This window comes from Musa acuminata, chromosome BXJ1-1 (genome assembly GCF_036884655.1).
Source record: "Musa acuminata AAA Group cultivar baxijiao chromosome BXJ1-1, Cavendish_Baxijiao_AAA, whole genome shotgun sequence".
NCBI lineage: Eukaryota > Viridiplantae > Streptophyta > Magnoliopsida > Zingiberales > Musaceae > Musa > Musa acuminata.
Window position 1 is genome coordinate 4,318,993 of NC_088327.1, and position 11,375 is coordinate 4,330,367.

The 11,375-nt window shown below is 43.6% G+C and overlaps 1 protein-coding gene across 1 annotated transcript; it reads left to right on the top strand.

Annotated features, from left to right (window-relative positions):
- Positions 1-5,137: 5,137 nt before the first annotated feature.
- Positions 5,138-7,217, top strand: LOC103987897 (probable glycosyltransferase At5g03795). The gene is made up of 5 exons (XM_065101751.1): positions 5,138-5,500; positions 5,580-5,648; positions 5,728-5,832; positions 5,923-6,032; positions 6,122-7,217. Exons 1-5 carry the CDS (start codon positions 5,138-5,140, stop codon positions 7,215-7,217), a joined length of 1,743 nt encoding a protein of 580 aa, XP_064957823.1.
- Positions 7,218-11,375: the final 4,158 nt, after the last annotated feature.

Sequence of the window (11,375 nt, forward strand, 5' to 3'; positions counted from 1 at the left end):
CCTGCTGGCGGCGGCCTGTGCGGCGAGGGGCGGGGCGCTGCCCTCGCCTGCGGGCGGCACGCCCGGTGGCGGCGCTGCCGCTGCAGGTGGGCGTCGCCGCCTCCGCGGGCAGTTCTGCCGGCGGGGCAACGCCCGCAGGCGGTGCTGCCCCTGCAGGCGCCGCCGCCTCCGCGGGCGGTTCTGCCCGCGAGGCAGCGCCCGCAGGCGGTGCTGCCTCGCTGGCGGCCGCCCCTGCGGGGTTTTTGCCCGTGGGAGCAGCGGCCACAGGCGCCGCTGCCCTGCGGTGCCTCAGCCCGCGCTGCTGCCCCGCGGCGCCTCTGCCCGCGGGCTCAGCGGCCGCAGGCGCCTCTACCCGCGGGCTGCCAGCCCCGCCGGCCGCAAGCCTGCTGCAAGCAGACCGCCGGTCGGTTGCTGCAGGCACAGCGCTTGCGCATGCGCCGGCGCTGTGCTGCCTGGCTGCGGCTGCGGCTGCGGCTGCCTGTGCAGGTGGCTGCAGGTATGCAGATCGAGGGCAGCAATTGTTGCTCTGATACCACTGTTGAGAAATCATGAGGGCGACATCACAGCGGAAGAACAAGAAAACAAAAATCCCTGATTCCCAAAAAGATGTTCGTCGTCGTGCGAAGATTGGTGCGCAAAAATCCGCAAAACACAAAACTGCGTATAGAGATTGTGTTACCTAGGGAGATCGTATATCCCTGTTTCCTTGCAGATCAGGGTGAAGGAGCGACCTCCTCTCTAGCGGTGATCCACACAGCAGGGTTGCGACGACGCTCCTCAAAAAACTCCAGGCCTACTCTAGCCTATGGCTAGAGGCTGTGAACCCCTTCTATTTATAGAGATCCCGTATCAAACCCTAATGGGTCCTTCCCTAGTGGGTATTGGATCTGCATCCAATAAGACAAGGGCTCCGTCGGATATCTCATATCCGAACCTCTACTCATCGCAATGCATACCATATGTGTGTGACCCTCTAGGCCCAATATCGAGCTGGCCGTGAGTCATACCTGTTAGAACTCCTTCTGACTGAGTGAATTATTATCTCTGTAATAATTCACTTGACTCATCGACTACGGACGTACTAGGCCACTACGCCGTAGTCCCCAGACGATACAAGGGAATCCAATCCATTGGACTTGTCTGTCCTCAGTTACCATGTACCTATAGTCCCTCATCCATCCAATATCCCAGAGACCGTATATCGAGCATGGTGCTGTCAGACCCATACGGTTTCTACTCGAGTCTCACTCTAATCGGATTCTCCCGGAGAACTCTTTCTCTCTTAACCCGAATGACCCTGGCCAGGGATTTGTCTGAGCAAGAACACATGGGATATTCCTCTCATGACGCCAAGAGTGGATGATTCTCTGTCGACACTCAATAGCCCTCGTAAGGTCGACTGCCGCTCCCAATGACCAGCTGTACTAGATATGGGAACAACCAAACCTATAAGTCTGGTATCAAAGAGTGGAGCACTCATACAGGACATCCTTGATGTCTCAAGTCTAAGGACCAGATACACCACTAGGACTACGGAATCGCTGTATGACAATAAGGCATCATCAACCATCCAGCATTCCGTAAGCGGATCAATCAGTGAACTCATTCTCCAATGAGCACCTGTATTGTATCCCTAGTGTCCCTACACGAGCAGCTATGAGACCAGCTGCATCCATCATATGGACGGGTATACAACACACCAGTCTGTCCGGTTATCACGATGTCCCTCTCGAGTAACCTATGACCGGGATTATTTAGGATATGTGTTTAAAGGTGAATCGATCTCATTATCGTGATCTCATCACGATCTAATTCCCATTGCACAAATCCAAGAACATCACAATATATATGCATTTATGCAACAGTTATAAAGTGATATACGCCAAAATATAATAAGCAAAAAGATTCTGTATCGAGTCACACGTGCCATCACTCACGTGATTGGCTTGCTGGGCACCTATGACTAGCAACGCCAACACTACTGTCAGAGGCTACCAGGAATATGAGCATGCCCCCTGTAAGTAGGCACATCAAGAAACAGTAAGCTTCTCTATAAATACCCTCGCATTCTAAAGGGGGGGGGAGGAGACAACTTAGCTAAAGAAACCCCCTTTACCATCCACTGACTTGATCATCGGAGGGGTCGAGCCCAGCACCCCGACCCGACCTTTGTGCAGGTGTGAAGCCAAAGGTCCCCCTAGGACGCGCAGGCGAGGAGTTCCTGCCCGGAGAGGATAGCGATCCCATCCCAATCAGACCCACACAATCGATCACCTCAGCAGTCTCGGGATACGTCCCCGGGAGATCCCCCATCATCCGAACCCGAATCAAACCGCGTCGGCCCCGAGGCCACGGCGTAAGGTTGTTTACACTAACACTTGTTGATACGGAAGAGGACGTAGTTTAAGGCCACTTTGAAAGGTGTTGTCGACGTAGGTGTCGAAGGGGATCGTGTTCACCATGAGAGCCGACTTGGTCGATCAGTAGTAGGATGATAATGGAGACAGAGAGCTAAAGGAGGGTGGTGGTGGAGGGGGAGGAGGATCATAATCTATCATAATATCATGATAGATATGATAAATATTTTGATTAAATGATAAAAAAAATCCCAAGTTTAAATTATTAGGAAAAAAGTCTAATATATTTATGTCCCTCCCAAATATCTAAATTGCCCGGTGTCTTAAAAATTTAATTACTAATTTTGTCCACTTGTTTGAGAGTACTTGTAAGAGTCTCAAAACCTACTTAATTAGGCAACCAAGTTTTTTAAGTACATCGAAGGCATTCCTACTCAAGTCATCTCACTCAATCTTTGTTTGATGAGTCAATTGATTTTGGTCCTTCAATCACGGATCAAAATACTTAAATAGGAATTAATATAGTATACTCATCAGACCCATATAAGTCAATCACACACATTATCCACTTCCAATGTGGGACTAATGAGATATTACAATTCAGCTTTGTGTGTCACTAAGATGTGTCATGGGTCGATTTGGCCTTACGATCGTCGAAATGTGCTGTGGGTTGATTTAGCCTCGTGCATCATCAAAGTGCATTATAGGCCAATTTAGCCTTGCATGTAGTCGAAATGCGCTACGAGCCGATTCAACCTCAAGCATGTTAAAACATATCTTTGACTAATTTGACCACAGGTGTCTCGATTATTCACACGTGCCTCCAAGCGTTGGTTGCTTGGATCATGGGGGATTCTAAAAGATTATAATAATGACTCGAATAATATTTTAGATTGTGCCATGTGGTTCCCTTCTTGAAGATTCAGCTAAGCTTTCTATTATAAAACGATCGACCTTGCGAATGTACTTGAGAAGTCTTTTTTTAGTAGGTTTTTATCTTTGTGTTAATTATAAAGAAGGTGATACGCTTCGTTTCTTTAAGACTTAACAACGAGATATCGACCATGTGGCATCGATGCCACCCAACATTGAGGTGTCAGTCATCTGGTGCTGATGTATCAACCACGTAATGTCGAGATATTGATCATGTCATTATTTTCATAACAATTTTTTTAAAAATTAAAAAAAAAGTTCATAATATTAAATGGCATATATGAAATTTATCATTTGTGCAATAATATAGTAACCGAGTCTAATATCTCAATCGAGATTAATATGTCATCATCAACACTATGCCCAACGAGATTCAAGCATGACACGTCACCAAACAATCCATCAAATTAATACGATGCTTGATTGCATTAACCGTAACATTCTAAGATTAAATCGACCTTCCACGTCTAAAACATGTCCGACGATCCTACACCATTATTACAAAAGTAAATACTTATATTCTACACAACCTTTAGAAAAACCACTATAAAAGCCTCACTTGAACTCTCTCTCTCTCTCTCTCTCTCTCTCTCTCTCTCTCTCTCTCTCTCTAGCTCTCTCTAGCTCTCTACTTAGTATTCCATTCAGATCTTCCAAATTCTCCAAACTCATTTATTAGCTTTGGTATCAAAGAGCTTTTGTTTCTATCTCTCTACTTTGCATTCAATTCAAATCTTTCAAATTCTCCAAATGCATTTATAACTTATTTATAAATGCATCAAAATAAGTTAGGAAAAAGGTTGGAATAAGTTATAAATGCATCAAATTCGCTTATTGGAATCATAAATCAATGAAAAATCAATGGAATAAGTTATAAGTTGATTTGAAACAGTTCCAATAAGCGAATTTGATGCCGATCGAGTTATGCTAAGCAGCGACGCTCGGAAGGTGGCAAAAGAGAACTCGAAGAGGTCTCATTTCGGTGGCTTATGGAACTCAAACGTCGTCAACTTTGGGAAAGTCAATGCATTGCATTGTGACCAAACCAAATGGATTGACTCAACTCCTCCCTCTCCTCACAAATGGTTCGATCTATATGCAATTAATCATGTCTCCTCGTTTCCATCCATTATCTCATTGTGCATGCACGCATATTAATACAATTAATTAGATTCAATTTTATTATCAAATCATTTGATCAAATATTAACGATATGCTAATTAATTGAAGTATTTTTTTATAAAAAAAAATAAATTTGAAGTTGTTAATATATATATAAACTAATTTTTTTATAGAAAATATATGGTTATTGTGATAACCATTCCCATATTTTCTAGTAATTGATATGTATCCATCCTATTAAATGAATAAACATAAAAATCACATATTTTTCCTTTGAAGATTCTACTTTATTTTACATAAATGGATTTCAATTTTTTTATTGGATATGTGTTTCTGATTTGCTAAGCAGTGAATCATCTAATAATAATAGTAATAATTATAATACAATATTATTATTATTAGATCTCTTCAATTCAACTATCACATACATAACATGAGATGATCCTATTCTAATTAATTACCAATCTAAGACTTCTTACCATAGAAAACCTATGAGCCAACAACTACCCTCAACAATGACATTAATTACCAGCAAATCCATCACCTACACGTTAGGACTACAATGGTAATCGTCGAGGATAGTAGGGTCATTTTACCTGCAAATGGCCACAGTTGTGCTCCTCCTGTCTTCCCCCTTCTTAAGCTCTCGATTCACCCTCGTTTTCGAGACCGTATCGGGTTGGTCTCCGGCGCCAGCGGAGGACGCGCACTGACCACCGTCGCCGATGGACGTCATCGGAATTGAGAAGGCAGTTTCCAGCCGCCTCGGTTGCAGTGGCGGCCTGGCCGGCGGAGGGTGGAGGACGCTGGTCCTTCTCGTCGTTGCCATCGTCACGTCCGCTGCGACGCTCTTCGCGTCCTTCTCCTCCTCTACTGGCCGCGTCTCCATCTGGTTCTCGGTCCCTTTCCCTGCTCTCTCCTCCTACGGTGACGTCGGGTCCAATTCCTCCTCGTCGTGGCCTACTCTTCCACTCTCGCATGCTCCTCCGCCGCTTGCTCGTCCTCTTCTGCCTCTTGGTCCTTCTTCGTCCCCTGTTGCAGCTGCACCACCTTCTCCGTCACCGACTGCATCGTTCGTCGCCTCGGAGGTGTTGCTCCCTACTTTCTTACGTGGCTTAAACGTATACGTCGAGAACAGTTCACTGATTTCATGTCGATACACTGCAGACGCCGCCTTCCTCTGCACATTCTCCTCCTCCTGATACCGGTGGAACGGCGACGCCTTCTCCTACAGAGGTTTTTAGGCCTTCTCATGCTGTTTCTTTGTCTTCCACTCGGAGATTAAGTGTTTGATCTCTTGTTTTGATTCGGCCAGCCTGTGAACAACACCATCAACGAAGCTGTCACCATCAATCCGCCTTCTTCTCCAAGTGAGATTTCTAATGCTGCAGAAGTGAAGGTGCCGACTTCCTTGCGAGAGGTACACGTTTAAGCTTACTCTTCCTCGATTCGTGACCAGGTAACAGTGTTCTACCATTGGCTTCATAGGTGCCCTGTTTTGCTATTGCAGACGGATCTGCAGCTCATACAAGCCAAGAGAGAGATTGCTGCTGCACCAATGATTTCGAATGACTCTGATCTTTATCCTCCATTGTTCCTCAACTTTTCAGTCTTCAAGAGGTGAGGACGAAGGAAGAGTGTTGAACTGAACGGAAATCCCCTTCTCTAATCCAAAAGTCCTGAGAAATCTAAGCTTCAAATACTTGCAGGAGCTACGAGCTGATGGAGAGAATTCTGAAGGTGTACGTCTACGAGGATGGAAACCGACCCCTTTGCCACACACCTGTGCTCCGCGGCATTTACGCCTCCGAAGGATGGTTCATGAAGCTGATGCAGGAAAACCAGCAGTTCGTGGTGAAGGACCCCGAGAAGGCCCACCTGTTCTACCTCCCATATAGCTCGCTCCAGCTTAGAACTCATCTTTACGTCCCCGACTCGCATAGTTTGCAGCCCATATCCATCTTTCAAAGGGACTACGTGAACTCGATCTCTGCTAAGTATCCATTCTGGAACACGACGAAAGGGGCAGATCATTTCCTCGTTGCCTGCCATGACTGGGTAAGCGGTCTCCCTCTCTCTCTCTCCCTCTCTGCTTATGATCATGTCGTATTCCTCCTAGTGCAGGCACCTTACACAACAAAGCTTCACAACGAGTTGCGACAGAACACGATCAAAGCAGTGTGCAACGCAGATGCTTCCGAGGGGATCTTCGTCCCCGGAAGAGACGTCTCCCTTCCTGAGACGCACATCAGAACGCCCGAAAGGCCAGACAGCGACATTGGAGGAAGACCTGCGTCCGAGAGGGCTATTCTGGCGTTCTTCGCAGGACAAATGCACGGCCGCGTCAGACCGATCCTTGTCGGACAATGGCGGGGGAGAGACGAGGACATGAGGATATACGAAGCTCTGCCGGCGGCCATCGCAAGAAAGATGTCGTACGCCGAACACATGAGGTCGAGCAAGTACTGCGTCTGCCCCATGGGGTACGAGGTGAACAGCCCGAGGATCGTGGAGGCCATCCATTACGAGTGCGTGCCGGTGATCATAGCCGACAACTTCGTGCTGCCGTTCCAGGAGGTGCTCGACTGGAGCGCGTTCTCCGTTGTGGTGGCGGAGAAGGACATACCGAGGTTGAAGGAGATACTGCTAGGAATCGGTGAAGAGAGGTACATGACGATGCAGATGAACGTGAAGAGGTTGCAGAAGCATTTTGTGTGGCATGGGAGGCCGAGAAAGTACGATCTGTTTCACATGATACTGCACTCCATTTGGTATAATAGACTGAACCAAATCCCCGTCCAATAACACTACATACCATTCGTTTCATCCTTAAATATAGTTACTGTAATATATGTTACAATTCATTGAATTTTTTTGTTTTTTTGTTTTCCAAAACTTACTCTATTTTCACATTGTAAACAATCCTAATTGTATCAGCTTTTATACAACTCATGTTTCTTATGCAAATTGTATCTAACGATCCAATAAATATATTGGGCGAATCATATCCATCAACTGATAAACTGATACATATCGTCCGAGATGATACATCATCTTTTCACATAAGTTTATAGAGTTATTACAACCAAATATAAGACCAAGATGATACATCATCTTGACATATAAGACCAAGATGATACATCATCTTGACATCTCACTTACCAAATATCAAGATCCTAGACATCTTGTAGTAGAATCAGCAGATTCATCTAAAAATTTTACTAGCTTTTGCACCTACAGTGATACCAATCACGGTTCTACAAGGGGCGTTAAGTCAAACTTGAACCATATGGGTTGGTCCTAATCGCGGGGCGCTATGTGTTCGCGCCGCAAGGGGCGTTAAGTCAAACTTGAACCATATGGGTTGGTCCGTAACCAAAACCGAAATCCGACATTGGGGTAAAAATCATCAGATTCATCTGATCGTAAACAAATGGCTTCACTGTTCCCTGCTTCAATGAATTAATAAGCCTCGATTCATCGAATCAACTTTCTTGAAGCAGAGTGGGGACCTATTTGTTTATGTTCGTCCAAAGTTTGATGCCAAAGCATGCCAACATGTAAATAAATAATCCCTGTTTTGGAACAGAAGAGTAAACAAAGCCAAGAGACTGGGGAAGGTAGGGAGGAGAGCACAAGCAAAACTCCTGTTCCTAACCCTATAATGTGACTATCATCAACTCATGTTTTAAAGCTTTAGTAACCTAGAAACAGATCTAAGCTAAATCAAAGAGACCCTATGTGCTGCAACAAAGCTAAGTTACATAAGCAAATGGTCCTACTTTTTCTGGTAAGTAAACAAGCTATTTTTCACTGGAGAAAAGCCTCTCGGGAAGTCCAAACCAGTTGTATATCATGATGATTTACCAAAAGAAAAAGGAAGCAAAGTTTTTTTTGTTGAAGTTTTACTGCAGAGTATCCCAAATTCTGAAAATCCATGAAATGTTCTAAAAAAGTGAGATAACAACGGATGAACCGATTGAAATAATTTATGATGGATGAATCAATCTCATTTATGAGGGAAAAAAATAGAAAAAACTATACTAATTTAGAAGAAATTACACTAATCATAAACTGAGTAGTTGCACTCAGTAAACATCACTGGTTCATTCATTGCGGACCAGTTCAACCTGTTCGGACTATTATGGACCGAACATGTCTCAGTTGTTAAGAGTGTTACTAAAATTTTTAGAATTAAGGACATTCTGCAGTAAATTTAAAAAGAGGGACGTTCTATGGTAAAAACTCAAAGTTGGGTCTTCTTCTAAATAAATTGGCCATGCAATTTCAAAGAAAAGATTCTTTGATGTAGTTTACTCTTTTTTCAAAGTTTAGCCACACTGGAAAAGCCACAAGACTGTGGTGCTTGTGTCAGCTTTCCAGTCCTTTCATTCCCTTGTTCTTTGGCTGAGATGGACAGAGATGCCTTATGAGCATATTTCTTTGACATATTCCCCCCACCCACATATGCTGCTACTATCTCTTGTCTCTTTGCTTCACTGTCAGCTGGTGCACTAGAAAACAGAGTGTTCTTTAATGGGATGTGTGAAATCCAGGAGAACCATCCTTTTCTTGAGCACATCAACTCATCCTTACGTCACTGACGAATCTTGTGAGGTCCTGCAGCCCTAACCCAATACTGAGCTTCAAACCAGCATGAAGGATCATTAATGATCAATCACCCACCATCCTCAGATCTCAACAAATATTCTCTCCATTGATACTCAACCTTTGCCAACTTATAAACAAAGTAAAAGAGATGGATTGATTAAGTGGTCTTGAGACAAGGATAGAATTTGAGCAGTGTCAACAACCTACATATTTCAGCCTCCAAAATGAGGAGGCTATTCATCCTCAGACAACACAATGACAAAGTCAGAGTTTATACTGAGTCCTCAACTAATAAAGATCTATGTAAATGTAACAAGACAAGTATCCATTGTAGTCTTCAAGATGCAGATATCATTTACTAATCAAAGTTAAAGAAGAAAGAAGACATAAAATAATGAGCTGCAGTATGGTCACTATGCAATCAAAATCGCAAATATTATGTTGTTCCTCTAAATATAGAGTTGATCAGGACCAAGGTTTGCAAAAGCTTTGGCATGTCTTGGGATACTTGGTGTGCAGGTGAATAAACCAACAAAAACATGCCCAAAACGGCTCTAGGGTTGTAACATGCAAACTATCCCAAACCAAGATGCTTATACCGCCACAGATCCAACAACGACCGTAATGAATCGGAAAATTTCCGAATATATTCCCAAATGAATCAAAATCCAGAATTATATGATCTATATCCCTCTAACAAGGAAAATAAATAGAAAAATATCATCTTTTTAGCCGCAAAGATCCAATTTTTATCAAGTTACTCATCAGAACCGATCTTCCCAGATTCAAAGAAATAGAAGCCCAATCTCCGATTTCACTGATTTCAAAGAAATCAGTTCTATTCAACCACGAGCGAAATGGACACGACCTAATATACTTTTGGTTTCGAAATCCTCCCTCTCACCCTATAACTTTTCCGATCAAAACGAACAAGATTTAAACTTCATCAAGCAAAGAAAGACAATAATTACGATCGCCAAAGACCGGGACGAGAAGACCAGAAGAGGGACCAAAAGCTGCAGATTTACCCAAAAGAACCCACGCTTTTCGATCAAAAACCCGAGCGAGAGAGAGAGAGAGAGATAAAAAGGCTACCAAAGGGCACGCAGTCAATCGAGAGAGGGAATCGAGAAGCTTGATTTTCGCCAGGTATTCTCGAATTCACTTGATGCAAGTGAGGAAGCGAGCCAACGGGAGGGTCGACGGCGAGGGACCTGACCGGAATCCGGCGGTCAATCACCGAAGGGTTGGTTCCCGACCTGCACCAAGCGAACCCGAGAGTGTGGCGACGAGAACAGAGGATCGGGGGTGCAAGCAAAGGGGGAAGCGGGTCCTAACAACCCACTTTGATCGGGACATTAATGCTCGCGGACTTCAAGAATGGGACTGAGGTGAATTTAAGAAGGCCGGGCCGCGTCGGTGACGAGTCCGCGGCGAAAGGGTAGAATCGTCCATTCGTCCATCGCCGACCCCTTCCGTGTCGGCAGCACGTGCACGCCTCTCAGTCACGTGATCATTCGCAGAATGATGTGCCCTTCTATAATGATACGTCTCAAACAATCCTTTTCCCTCTCTCTCTCTCTCTCTCTCTCTCTCTCTCTCTCTCTCTCTCTCCGTCCTTTTAAAGCGGGCCCACCTCACACAGCTACACCATTGGATGAAGGAGGGAAGGAAAAGGAGAGGAAGAAACATCTTTGAACTCATTGGGTGATTCAATTTCGATTCCACCATTCGTGAACTAAAACCAAAATTGATGATTTTGGTTCGATTCCAAATGGATTTAAAAAAATTAAAATTAAATATTAATAAGGTGTATATCTTAATTAGGTCTCAAACTCCTAAACCACCGACGAATTCAGAATTAGAAACCTTACTATTCAACTTAACCTAACGATATTAGTTTTACTAATAAAAATATAAAAAATAAAAGATAAAAAAATAATTTTAATATTTTAATTGATAGTGACAGATAACGATATCGTTGGAGGCCGCAAATGATTATCGTAGATAAAAAAAACGATGACGAGAGATAAGGGTCGCTCCGTATTTGCATCGGCATTGATGTAATTAGTTGACTTTCACCTCTCGTCATCGTTCTTCTCATCCATAATAATCATTCATGGCCCCTGACGATACGATGTTGTTGTTCGCCACTATCGATGTCATTTGTCATCACTAACTGAAATATTAAAATTATCTTTTTATCATATATTTTTATATTTTTATTGATAAAATCGATAATATTATTATAAATGGATCTAGATATTTTATTTTCGTAACTGTATGAATATAAGTATAACTTTTTAAAGTGTAAATATTAAAATACTAAAGATAATTAACTAAAAAGAAGTA

Bases quoted from the DNA above. Each gene is read 5' to 3' on its own strand.
- LOC103987897 (XM_065101751.1), top strand. From the start codon at position 5,138: ATGGACGTCATCGGAATTGAGAAGGCAGTTTCCAGCCGCCTCGGTTGC. The intron at 5,501-5,579 runs GTGTTGCTCCCT...GATACACTGCAG, and splicing joins CATCGTTCGTCGCCTCGGAG to ACGCCGCCTTCCTCTGCACA. The intron at 5,833-5,922 runs GTACACGTTTAA...TTGCTATTGCAG, and splicing joins TGCCGACTTCCTTGCGAGAG to ACGGATCTGCAGCTCATACA.